The sequence below is a fragment of the Mustela lutreola genome, chromosome X, assembly GCF_030435805.1.
Source record: "Mustela lutreola isolate mMusLut2 chromosome X, mMusLut2.pri, whole genome shotgun sequence".
NCBI lineage: Eukaryota > Metazoa > Chordata > Mammalia > Carnivora > Mustelidae > Mustela > Mustela lutreola.
Genome location: NC_081308.1, coordinates 115,236,290 through 115,249,997, shown reverse-complemented (window position 1 = coordinate 115,249,997; position 13,708 = coordinate 115,236,290). Strand labels below are relative to the sequence as shown.

Genomic DNA, 13,708 nt, shown 5'->3' with positions numbered 1-13,708 from the left:
TCGCAACCCGAGCTGAAACCAAGAGTGGGACACTTGACCGACTGTGCCACCCAGACACCTCGATGTTTTAAAAACCAATTGAGTGGTTTTAGTTCTAACCAGAATGTGGAGCTCGGATTCCATTTTCAAGTGCACCAAGACTGACCCACCCATCACTTCCTCCTTGAACTTTCCATCAACCGAAAGGGGTTGCGGCACCAGTCCCCCAGTAGCCTACGTATGTCTAGGGATTTAATTCACAAGTGTGTCTCAGACTGCATTTGTCTCAGGCAGGGCTTTGGACAGGGATGTCAGATTACATTTTCAAGTAATACTTTTTAGAAATACAGACCGAATCAGTGGTGTGTTCCAGCCTACATGGGCAAAAGTGGCCTGTTGGAGTGGGCTTCTTGAAACCAAGAGGAAGACGACTTTGCCAGAGGCAGCATTAGCCGAGTGTCTACCCTGTTGTCATCCTTTACACAAGCTGAGCCTTTTACCATTAGACAAAGTCTTCCTGGAAAGACCTTCTCTCTGAAATGAAAGCGGACTCTCTTTTGTTCTGGTATAATCCAGAAGGTCCTGCTAAGGGCCCCTGATGGCTATGAAACAGGCCGAGTACCCCGGCTGTGCTGGGCTATCTATTTATTTCTTTATTTAAAGATTTTATTTATTTATTTGTGTGAGAGAACATGCACACAAGCATGGAGTGGGAGAGGGACAAGCAGACCCCATCCAGAGTGCAGAGACTGACGTGGGACTCCGTCCTCCAGCCCCAAGATCCGGTGGTTGGAAATCAAGAGTCAGCCACCCAACCGACTGAGCCACCCAGTCGCCCAGATAGGCCAGACCTTTTAGATGCTCTGTTGAATACATGTGTCTGTGGAAATAGCAGGTTACTGGTAACTTTTATTGTTATTAGACATTTTTGAAAGGTGTCTTCTCAGTGTAAAATATCTATGGGTCAGTTTATACCCATCAATGTCTAGCACCTTCTTAAGTATAGAAAATTATTCTTTCCTGCTGGCTCTGAATTTTCTGGTTTCAGGTTGTGTGAGTGTGTGTGTGTATCCGTGTGTCGCTGAGTGTGTTATGCATTAGGGGTGGGAAGAAGGTGTACTTTTCCTTGGGTTTAGAAACCTTTGATAGCATCCATGAAGTGGCCCCTTGGTTTATTATATGTGTGAACCCTATTAAGATTCGGTGAACGTAGATTTTTTTTTCCAAACTCATGAATTGTTTTGCCTTGGAAATTCAGTTTATATCCCAATGGAATCTTTGCAGGCGTTTGAAAACCAGCATGTGATGAATTTTAGCCTGTGACAAACTTAAGAAGTAGCTGCTCCCTTAACTATAATTCATTTAAATAGCCCTGCGGTGTCTTAAGCTCTCACTCTGAGCATTCCAATTAGTTTTCTGTGTGGGGTGTGAGTGTGATGGATTATTTAACCCAACTATAGCAAGTTGGGTTCCTTCATGTTATTTCACATGTCAAGACCGTGTTGGGGGAAATCCTCAACCCTGAAACCTGGAGACGACTGGATAGCTCTCTGTTAATTATGTGCCTTGGTACCAAGGGCCTGCTGTGAACTTGTTAAGCCAGGGAAGAGGGAGTTTTGTTTTTGGTTGTAACAAAGGTGTTTGCAGAAAACTGAGCCATAGCAACCTGCTTCTTTGGCTAATGAGATCTGAGACACTGCAGCTTCACAACTCCTAAACTCTTATACCCAATCTTACCCCCCCCCCCGCCCCCTTCCCTTTTTTAGTTAGATTGATCTGTTGACCAAGAGTTTCAAGAATGCCAAAAGAGACTTTCAGCAGTTTCTGGATGAAGAAGTTGTTTGAAGATTGTTTCCCGCCACCTTTTCCTAAATAGTCCTTGATTACTATAACCACCCCCTTTTTGTGTTGCAGCAATATTCTCCCTACTTTTTAATTGTCGAGAAGGAAAGATGATCAGGCACACGTATGATTATGTGATTATTTGCATACGTGCTGTAGACAGTCCTGGTTTAGCCAGATTAAGTTGCTTAAGTCTGTTTCATCTGCAGTGCCCCACCTCTCCAAAGCCACTGCGGTATGTATCTTAGGTCAAGGTTATTCTTCAAAACACAGTCAGCCAGGAAGCAGCAATGGCCAGCTCATGGGCCAGTTCAATTCCTTGGCTGGTGGTGGTTGAGTCACCCTTCATTCTCCAATCCTTTATTTATTGCATCCACTTATGGGAGACAGGTGCATGTATCTTCAGCATACTCCGTTCCTGAGTTCCCAAGGTCTCGATTTGTTTTCAGACCCTTTGTCTTGCATGGACCGTGGTTGGCAATGGCAGTAAGTCCTTGTAAACGTCTGTAAAATTAGATCACACCAGTTCATGGCAGTGTGGCTCGAGGGGTAAGAACTATTGGGGTGCAGGTTTCAGTGGCATCCCATCTCTTGGGCATTATGAGGGAGAAGTATGGTCTCCGCAAAGCACAGTTGTGTTCTATGGCAGGAGGAACAAGGTGTGGGTGAACTTTGGGATCTTAAAAAAAAAAAAAAGAGAGAGAGAAAGCCCTCCAAACCTTCCTGTCCTAACCACAAGCAGAATGTAGTCAGTTTAGAGGGAGGGAGATACCTTGTGGGTTGAGCTGCTGCGGAGTGATGCATCTTATGGCATTTCTCTTGACTCCTAGGACTATATCACTGCGTGAAGATGACATTTATTGGAAGCCATTAGTCTATACTGGGATGAGTGGGCACTTATCCCGGTATTATAAGGTCAGATGGTGTCTGACAACTGCACATGATGTGCTGAATGAGAAAATCTGAAATTTAAGGATCATTTGCCCTTAGCCTTTGTGACTTATCATAGCCTGAAATTACCCAGTGTGAACTCCCATTGTTTTCTTTTGGCCAACAACCCCTTGAGATCTACTTACCCCTTTGCTTCCCCACAGTATAACTACCACTGGTGTGTTCGCTCATCATGTATTTGGCTGTCTTGTATTTTATTTTTTTATTTTATTTATTAGAGGGGGGGAAGCACAGGGGGAGAGAGAGTGAGAAGCTGGCTCCCCTGCTGAGCAAGGAGCCCAGTGTAGGACTCAATCCCAGGACCTGGGATCATGGCCTGAACCAAAGGCAGACACTTTTTTTTAAAAAAGATATTATTTATTTATTTGACAGAGATCACAAGTAGGCAGAGAGGCTGGCAGAGAGAGAGGAAGAAACGCAGCCTCCCTGCTGAGCAGAGAGCCCCATGTGGGGCTCAATCCTAGGACCCTGGGATCATGACCTGAGCTGAAGGCAGAGGCTTTAACCCACTGAGCCACCCAGGCGCCCAAAGGCAGATACTTAACCCACTGAGCCACCCAGGCACCCCTGACATGTACTTTATAGATCATTCTTCATTAGGGTACCCTCTCTTGGAATGTAAACTCCCAAAAGCTAGAAAAACTTACGGTCATTTGTTTGACTCATACAGTATTTAGCATAGAATCTTGAATGATTTCTTTAATAAAAAAAGAAAGAAAAAGTATGGGTTGATCTTGAATGATAGTGTTTATTGGCCACACCGATTTTCCTGTAATGTAGCAGTCTTCTTGATTCACATGTTCTTTTGTCTATTGTAGGTGGCTTTGTTATTTTAGCTTTCCCATAAGGGAATGGGGTGCTTATAGTTCATTTATCCCCCAACATGGGGCTTGAACCCATGACCCTGAGAACAGGAGTTGCATGCTTTACCCGACTGAGCCTGCTAGATGTCTCGATATTTAGTTTTTGTAAAACTTTTCAGATACACAGGATGCCTAGGCTTTTGCGGGAAAGGCGTGTGTTTACTAAAGCCAAACTCTTCCCTTTTGGACTTGATGAAGGATGATGGGATTGATTGTCCTACAATTTTATCTTCCAGGTGATCATTTGAAGATCTGTCCCCAGGGCTATACCTGCTGCTCTCAGGAGATGGAGGAGAGATACAGCCTGCAAAGTAAAGATGATTTCAAAAGTGTGGTCAGCGAACAGTGCAATCAGTTGCAAGCCGTCTTTGCTTCCCGTTACAAGAAGTTTGACGGTAGGTACGGGAACTTTGGCCCAAGTAAGCAGCAGTATGTGCTTTGTCCTTGAATCCATTTGACACCTTTTCTGCAAGTCATGGTTCAGAGGTGACAGTTCAGTTTCCACGACTGCTTTTTCGGAACTCCCAAGACTTTCTCCTTGTTGGATCCTAAGGGCCAGTTAGCCTTCCAGCTTCACTGCTGGGATCCGTCTGGATGCACTAGAATCTGTATGGTAGGCATTATGGAAATATGGTTGCAAGGAGCCAAAAAAGAGATTGAAGTAGTTTAATTTAAGGGCTTTCATTTATTTTCTTGGGTGAACACAAAATAGTGCTGTTGACGCAAGTCACTTAAAAAAAAAAAAATCTCCCTAATAAAAAGCAGGCGGGCATCAGAAGACTTAGAATAAGCATAGAGATTCTGCAGATGCTCGACTTCAAATTAAGTTGCAAACTGGATTTCCCAGAGATAACTAGAATTCCTAGCAGCCCCATAGAACATAGATAGGGTTAAAACTCGGCTCTTGAGTTGGCACGCAGCAGTGGCCCAGGAGTAGCTACTATATTTATAATTGTTGTTAAGCTGGGCTTCATCCCTTAGCTGGCACTTTGGCTTAGTCTATCCATGTAAAACCACGACCAAACCCATTTCAGTCCCCTGTGCCAAATGTGAATTCTCATACACACGCTGTCTTCTAATAGTGAAGAAATCACCCATCTGAGCCAAATGAGCGGCACGTCAATCATATCTAAAGCAATGTTACAGATGATAGACTTGAAAAACTCTGGAGTATGGGGTCCAAAACACCTCAGGATTCTCTTCTCTGGTGCTCTTCACTCAGTTTGAAGATTGTTATGAAGTAGATTTAATTTTAATAGGAATGATTTCCTTTGTGCCTGTTTTAAAGGCCATTCTAATTACATAGTACCTTTGAAGCATGCTTTTCTTGACATTATGTGTGTTGAAGAAGTACAAGGCAAATTTTCGAGATGTGAAATGTCTTTGAGTATTTCTGCAAAGGGCTTGTTACCATGGTGAGAAGTTGGACTAAATTAGATTTATATAGCTGATAAGGCAGTCCCCAGCTAAAGAACAGGTTGTATTTCAAATGTTGGCTTTTGAGATTCGTTATTTGAAACTTATAACCGATTTAATAGGTGTTAGGTTCCCAGGCTAGGCCAGGAGAACATATTGAATTTGTAACGTAGTTGGACTAAAGTTTTCTCTATGTAGCATGTCATTTATCTATGCCATTTTGCCACCAGTTACCGTGCAAAATTGTATTCAGTCTTGATTTTATGTCCTTTTTTTCCTGGATGGGTGAAAATGTTCTATGTATCTATATATCCTGTTTATCAGTCCATACCCCCCCGACACACACACATGTGCTGTAACCATTAAATGTACTTAACAACATGTTAACACCATGCAAAGGTGGGTGTTATTGTCAAAAGACATCATTAGGCCACCTCTGTCTCTCTTGGTCCCTAAACTGTTAGTGTAATTATTGAGTCTCTCTTGGTCCCTAAACTGTTAGTGTAATTATTGAAAAGACTGGTAATTTACTTGACTCTGGCATTTTTCATTCAAGACAGTAACTGTAGCATTTTCTTTGAGGAGAATACTTAGAAAGATAATCAGATGGCCATCTCTGAAAACTTGAGATGCTGAAATACAAAAATGACCCCTTGGGTTTAATAAGGGCATTTAGATGGGGAAAAGTCCTGCTCTTCACAAATGGCAGGCCCGTTGGTAGCATGATGGAGTGAAGATCAAGCTGTTTTCAAGTTCTGCCACCTCCGAGTGGCCCCATTTCCTGTTAGACATGTCTCCTCCAATTGTGGAGCCCATGGACATTGTGACCTCTCTCACCCAAGGGCCTGCTGTTCAAGCTGTTCTTTCCCCTTCCCACTCCCCATGGTTTTCTAGCATTACTCCTATGACTCCAGTGTGTAGTTTTTAAAAAGCCATTCAGAGAAACACTGTCAGTAAGTGTTAACATATGTTTTTTTTAAAACGGATGGAAAAACAGTTTCTCTGGCCTTTCCCTACCAGGTTTCACATTCAGTAAATGTGTTAACACTGTTTCTTTCTCAGTTTCAAAACTGGTCATGAAAATTGATTGTGAAACCTTAGTTTGTTTCTTCTGACTTCAAATTAAAACATGGCGTAGACAATAAAGGTAGTGAGCACAGAGTAAATTTCTTTTGAAGGAGTAGTAGTTGAAATGTGTTTGGCCTGGAGGTCAGAACAGAGCTGGGATGCATTGCCTATTTCATGCCTAAAGAGGAGGTTGAGTGAAATTGTACAGGGGCTGTCTTGATGCTCAGAAATCCAAGGGCAGGGTGCTTGGTCCAAGAATGGTCCAGGCCATTATAAAGGACAAGCCCGAGGTTATTGATGTGAATGAGGAGTTTGGGCCGAGCAACAAGATGGCCACTGGAGAACCAAGCTGGGGTGGCTAGGTGGCACGAAGAAGGCTGACAAGTCTTGAGGAAATAGGAGAGGGTCACATGGGAACCTACAAGGTCAGGCAACTTCAAAGGAGCATCTTTTGCCATCTCTAAGCTATGGTATAAATTTGAAGTGGTGACCCTGAGCCCAGGCAACTTCCTCTACCATCAAAATTCCAAGTCCTGTTGATGAGATACCACTAGAGAGAGTGCACACATCAAGCGGTGGGTGGGGGCAGGGGCAGAGGGAGAGGGAGAAGCAGGTGGATCCCAGGAGCCCGAGATCATGACCTGAGCTGAAGGCAGACACTTAACCGACTGAGCCACCCAGGCGCCCCTGTTAGAAACTTTTCAACAAAAATAAGGTTCATAGGCTTTTAGCAGGTCAGCCTTCTTTAACTAGAAACCATTCCATGACCTCAAATTTCTATCATTCTTCCTCAAGGAGCTCCGGAGTTCTAGTGCCAGTCTTGGCGTTTTGGAGCCAGTTCCCTTATCTCTAAAGGCTTTCTTTTGTTCTACATTTTTAATTTTTTTTACATGTTTAATTTTTTATTGTTTGCCCATCTAAAGAGATTATACAGTCTGTAAATCTGTTTTTAAGTTCTAAACTGTGTGCATGCATGTGTTTTCAGACCCAGCTAAAGTACAGAAGCATGCTTCCTTAGGTCGCATCCCTCCCCACCAGAATTCTCAGGATTCTCCTATTTTAAACTTGTAGATCTGAGTTTAAGGTCTCACCTCTTTATTTTTCTACACTGTAATCTCCTTTATGTACTCTTGAACTGAGGAAGTTCCATACCAGAAGTGTACTATCCTAGGCTAGAGACCTAGAGCCAGAAAGGGAAGCGGCAGAGCTAGCTGCTCCCCCTCTTGGTGGGTTCTGGGAAAAAAAAAATTTTTTTCTTTTTTTTTTTTGAAGTAGAACTGCTAATTAACATAGCTGAATGGGTTGTCTCATGAATATGCTAATCAGATGCTCAGTTCAGGGGGCTTTGAAAGAATTGCCGGGCAAAGGAGTAGAAATAATAGAAGTGGGGCATAATCCTTGTTTTAGGACCACAACATAAAGGCCCACCCCAAAATGTCGCGTTTTGTGAGAGACTAGTTGTTTTTAAAAGAAGCATAGTTCAATCAAACAACCCAAATAGATGGTTAAAAAGATTAGAGCTGCCACGTTAAATATATCTCTGAATCACATAGTAAAAATGAAGTAACAAGTATGAAAATACATTTTTGCTTCACTTCCCGAATCAAATGGTTTGTATGCTGAGGAAATCTTAAGGAAATGGAGATATCTGAGTCCAGCCCATTGCAAAAAGTGTTAATTCCTCATTTTAGGGAAGAAATGCAGTAACTTCAGGAAGCAGAGCACACTGAATTGTCAGCCTGGTTCCGTTGTGAACCCACTGTGACCCACGGCAATTAACTGGGTCTCAGTTTTCCCATCCATAAAATGAGGGGGTTGAGCTCGATGGTCTCTATAAAGACCCTTTCAGTTCTAAAAATTCTGTGAATCTTCTAAACATGTGACTGGACCAGCTGCTTTAGTGAAAGGTCTCACAAGATGTTAATTAGCCGCCTGTCTGGTACCCTCTATTTTCCTGCTATCATTTCTTAACTCCACTACTTTCCCCAGGTCTTTGAAAACCCTCCCATGAGCCTGAAGCTTGTTAACTCGAATAATAGTAGAAATTTTCTGAATTAGCTTAAAACGCACATAAAAGAAATAATTGTCTGTCCCATCTATCTGCATGGGCCAAGTGTAAATCAAAGTGGCCACCCTTCCCTTAAGCCCTCAAGCCCCCTTGTTTTCTATCACTTCACAAAGGCAGGACGCGTTGCACTCTGCAGATTTAGCCAAATCTGTGTTTTAATCACTGACTGGAAATTTCCCAGAGTTCACAGCGGCCAGCCCTTCATTAGGCCGGTCGGGAAACCAGCGACCAGTGCTGAGGCGCAGGGAGCTGACGGCATTAGCATTCACAGGCCCATGAAAGCAGTGACCTCAGTGGGAGGAAGCTGGCCACTCACCTTAAAAGGCAAATGTGTCCGACTAAGCTTCATGGCCATTAGCTAAGCTGAAATTTCTGGAATTTTCCTGACCTCTGACCACCACTATTTCTTCAGCTACGTCCTTTTATTCTTGTGCTCTGCCCCTCCATGTCGACTGACTGAAGACCCCTGGGGAAGGTCTTTATGTATATTAAAAGGCAAGTCTTAAATATCCTCTAAAATAAACATGTAGTAGGAATGTAGTACATACATCCATCCTAGGGGTGACTTTTAATTTTTTAAAATCAAAAAATTTTTTTTGACTTTGTTTTTTCAGTGTTCCAAAATTCATCATTTATGCATCACACCCAGTGCTCCCTGCAGTACGTGCCCTCCTTAGTACCCACCACCGGGCTCACCCAGCCCCCCAACTCCCGCCCCTCCAAACCCTCAGTTTGTTTCTCAGAGTCCACAGTCTCTCATGGTTCGTCTCCCCCTCCGATTTCGCCCCACTCCCTTCTCTCCATCTCCCCATGTCCTCCGTGTTATTCCTTATGCTCCACAAATAAGTGAAACCATATGATAGTTGACTCTCTCTGCTTGACTTATTTCACTCAGCATAATCTCTTCCAGTCCTGTCCATGTTGATACAAAAGTTGGGTATTCATCCTTTCTGATGACTCAATAATATTTCATTGTGTATATGGACCACATCTTCTTTATCCATTCGTTCGTTGAAGGGCATCTTGGTTCTTTCCACAGTTTGGCGACTATGGCCATTGCTGCTATGAACATTGGGGTACAGATGGCCCTTTTCATGACATCTGTATCTTTGGTGTGGGGTGACTTTAATCCTCACCTCAGATTGGATCCATTCAGATGTTTAAAAAAAATGTGTTGCTTTTTTAAACCTCTTCTGTAGTGCAGTGGACAGCATTTCACGGGACATGTATCTTCGGAGTTGGAGAGAGAGACAGAGACACATGCTAGGCCTTCTGGCCATCCTGCAAATGTTGCGCTCTTTCCAGATCCTAATGTCGGGAGTCTTTGATTTCGTTGGACGGCACTACTCCTCTTTTCTTTACCATTCTATTTTCTTTTCCTTCCCGGTGAAGGGGACTAAAATGCCAGGCATTTTGGCTAACTCTTTTGATAATCTCTCTGTGAAACTCAATAAAAAAGAGACATTGGCAGCTTACTGTAATCAAATCAAGAGCTCAGACAACACTCACATTTCCGTATTGTCAAAGGTTTTCTGCCCTGTGAGTTGTTATCTGAAGTGTGACCAATTGTGGCGCTAGCGTTGGCTATCTCACCGGGTTGGGAAGGCTAGTGAGGCTCGAGGGGAGCCCTAGCCCCAGCGCTGTGGGCCTCTGCTGTTAGCTTTGACTTCTTAAGGAGTCACAGCATCAGCAAGAGGCAGCTCATCTGTTTGGAGGCAAGTAAATAAAATGGAAGAGCGTCAGCTGAAAGCCTTTTATCTCCTTTGTTGGTTCACTGCACTTTGAGCCTGGGAGTGGAGAATGCTGTTGTTCCTCTCTGCCCACCTCCTTCTCTGTGTCTGTCTGGCGAGGCGAAGAAAAGGGCGTATTTGATCTAGCACTGCCTCCCAACTGATTGACTGGGGGAATTCTCCAGCCAGTTGGTCCTTCCTTGTTTATTGCCCCGGCCCAGCTCCGTACCCCTCCCCTGGAAAGAATCAGCAAAGCCATCGAAACTCTCAAAATAAATATGGCTCAGAGTGTTACATTTGCACACCTTTTTCAGAGGTCAGTGTGTCAGAAGTCTTGAAAACATTCATACCCTTTGAGTTAGTCATTCTACTTTTCCGTATTTATCTCAAGGAAAGAAAGATTTCTGTGCAAGCGTGTTCATCACAGCATTACTTCCAATAATGACAAACAGGAAATCTGTCTAAATGTCCCATGATGGCTCTGGCCCATCCACATGCAGTTGTTACCGGTGAAGTTTCTGAAGGATCTCTAATCCCACAGGAAACGCTAAGCTCACGGTGTCACCCGAGAACGGGGTACAGATACAATATGATCTCAAGCCGGTAACAGTACATATCTTCAGAGGAAGAAGAGAATTCAATAAAGCATCATTGTTGTGCTTTAGTAGTGGGGTTATTGGCAGTATGTTTATATTTTCTTTGTATCTTACCAGACTTTTTAAATGGCTGCAATTTGAATGGGACACTTAAAATTGTATCTTTTTAAATGAAAAAATGTAAGAAATGCTTTGGTGGCATTTTAAGAAAATATCTGGGTGGGGTTTTTGTTTGTTTGTTTGGTTTTTTGCCCCCTAACATATCACACTGGTCACTATAGACCCTATGTAGACAAAAAAATGCATGGAAACCTCCAGCAATTAAGTTAAATGAATGGAATGAGGGAAGTAAAGCACTTTGTGCATATATGAGGGTACAGTAGTTTTCTGGTTATAAAATGTCACTGAAAAATTTGGGTGAACAAATTTGAGAAACATCTGTTGAAAAAAATTACCCCAGGTCCGTAACACCTGTTATATTTATGTCAACATTTTTGCCTCGTCTTTTTTGTGCAGGTAGATGCAAATTGGAATCCTAACAGATTACAGTTCCCGTGTGTCCCAGTTTTCTCTTGATAGTAGGTCATGAGCACCTAGACCATATGAGGAGGCTTCTGTGGGAGTTTGTAGAATAGATCCACATAAAGGTTAGTATAGGGAACCTCTGGGCTGGCCGCTCCAACCTCCTGGCTTCCTTAACTTCTTAAGTCCGCCTCCTCTGGGCACCTGAGTGAGAAGGAGTACGTGCGTCAAAGGGAACTGGCTAGCTGGTGCTGGTGTACCCTTGGTACGGATGACATGGGGTCCAGGAGAAGGCTTAAGAGCTATGACCCCATGTCTCCGGCTACAGTAGCGTGGGACGGGTGCCACGGGAGATACCATAAGGACCTTTAGCATTCAGAATGGATTACCCAAGAAAATGAGCGTTGTGGACGTTCATAGCCCCTCGTGAGGACTGCAGTTGGCTGTGGCGCTTCATCCTAGGTCTGTGTATGTGCGATCAGTTGACGAGCATTAGTCAAGTACGTGTCCTTTTAGTACATCGCACCCTAGCAGGCACTTTGGAGGGAGTAAGATCATGCCAAGACAGAGGAAAGTGCCTGCGGGAAACTTCAGCAGACATTACCGAAAAAGCAAGGCAGTGGGGGAAGATTATCAAGAGACCGAAGTTTGCGTTTCTTTGCGTTTCATTTCAGTGGGTAAGATGCTTGTTTCATTTCCTTTTTCTCTTTCATTTGTAGATGCTTAACGTTAGCCATTCTTGCTTAAATGCGAGATCTCCAATGAAGGGGTGACTAGAACTCGAGTTTTCTTAACAGGGAGAAAAGTATGATTTGTAGCACTTACAAGGAGCCTGCTTTTCTCAGGAATTTTGTCGAGGTGGTAACTTACTGTTCGCACGCCGTGCCAGGGCTGTGAAGCACAGTCTTTACAGTAAAGGGGAAATTAATCCTTCGACGGAAAAGGAGGTTTCCTAATAATATAAATACAAGGTGGCAATTTATAACACGCAGCCAAGTGGATTGAGTAGAAAGGGCTTCCAGTCTCTTAAGGTCGTGGGTTAGTTCTAGAACGTTTTCTAGCTCATTAATCAATAGCCAGTCGATTGTTTATAATGGAGTAACTAATGGTGTTTAATAGCAGAACTGGGGCCTTTTGACCTCTGTCAAGAATTTTGAATGTTTATTTGATGCAAGACGAGTGGCTGGGGATAGAGAAGAACGCGATGTTCCTCTTCGTTGTTTTAAAAGACAGGATATTGCGTAGAAAACTTTTATATGGAAAAGGCGACCTCTCGTTCTAGTTTTTCCCATGTTAAACTGATACTACTGACATTCAGAATAATCCATTTGAGAGCTGGAAAATACTTGCAGTCCCATAGCTCAGCCCTTGTACTGAGCGGACTTCTGGCAGATGAAATGCATGGGGAGGGTTGGGGGTTGACCTGCCGCTTCATTCTTAATTTTCCTTTCCCCGATTCTTTGCTTAATCTTTAACCCTGATCGGTGTTTATATGTGTGTGATGTCTGTGATACTCTCTTTTAATATAAAGCCTCTCCCACGGGCTGAGGTTTCTCCCTTCGGTGTCTTTCACTTGGTGGTCGCTGCCACCCTTGCAGATGTCAGGGACATTTCACCGCGCTGGAAGCTGGAGCCATTAAGCATTTCCTTTGCCTAAATTGCTCCCAGTTTTATAAGGCCTTGGGTCTTCTTAACTGACCTCCAGCAGCTTTGGCTTAATTTATGTTCCCCGAGCTGCATACTATTCGACTCTGCCAAGAAGGATAAAAACCAGCCTTAAGAGATTTTTAAAGTGACTGTAGATAGGAAGAAACCCTAAAGGTGACAATAAGAACCCTTCGCTGATTATAAGAATTAGCATTTATTGAGATCTCTGGCGTGCTGGCCACTATTCATGAGGTGAGCAGTAACAGCCTTATGTTATGGGTGAGGCCCAAGAAAATCAGTGACGTTAGATCTTCTGTCCATTCAAGGCCACACAGCTCATAGGTGAGGGATCCCACACTTCGCCCATGTTTCACCCCGTTTCGATATGCAGCATGTTACAGTGTTTGTGTTTAGTGCTCACCCATAAGTCCTGGGAGTAGCAGTTGCTTGATCCTTAGAATGTAAACACTTAAGCTGAAAGCTAAGGGAGAAATACACCCTGATCAACTTTGACTCCGTCTTTCAGATACCTGTAGCATCCCTTGAAACAGACATTTTCTGTGAATACAAGCATTTTCCATGAATATAAGCAGTTGTCACAAGGGAGATCTAATTCCCGATGATCTAAGCTTCTGATGGTTGTGGAGTCCTGGGTACACTGCTCTGGCCAGTCCTCTATTAGCCACCAAGTGTCTTATAACTGGCTTCAGGCATAATGATTAAGAAGGAGTCATTGCTAGGTATCTGGGGCCTGGAAAGTTGTTCAGTTAAGACCAGACCCTAATCCTAAATTCTGAATAATGGGGGAGAAAGGTGAAGATGAATGTTACAGTGATTAGTGAATTTGCTACTGATGGCCGGGGACTGGGGCCAGGACCCGAATGTCTAATTCTGCTCTATTCCTCATTGAGAAGGAAGTATCCTAGTAGGAAAGGTGGAGTTATACACGAACCTGTGGAAGCTGGTAGTTTGATAGGAGGAGATCCCCTAACCCCCTTTTCTCCTTTTTCCTCCTTACAGCAAATT

General features: G+C 43.4%; 1 protein-coding gene across 1 annotated transcript in view; it reads left to right on the top strand.

Moving 5' to 3' along the window:
* Window positions 1-13,708, top strand: part of GPC4 (glypican 4) — a 105,934-nt gene that overhangs the window by 68,229 nt on the left and 23,997 nt on the right. Inside the window, exon 2 of the mRNA XM_059157471.1 lies at window positions 3,872-4,030. Coding sequence (XP_059013454.1) covers window positions 3,872-4,030 — 159 coding nt within the window. The remainder of the gene's footprint in view (window positions 1-3,871; window positions 4,031-13,708) is intronic.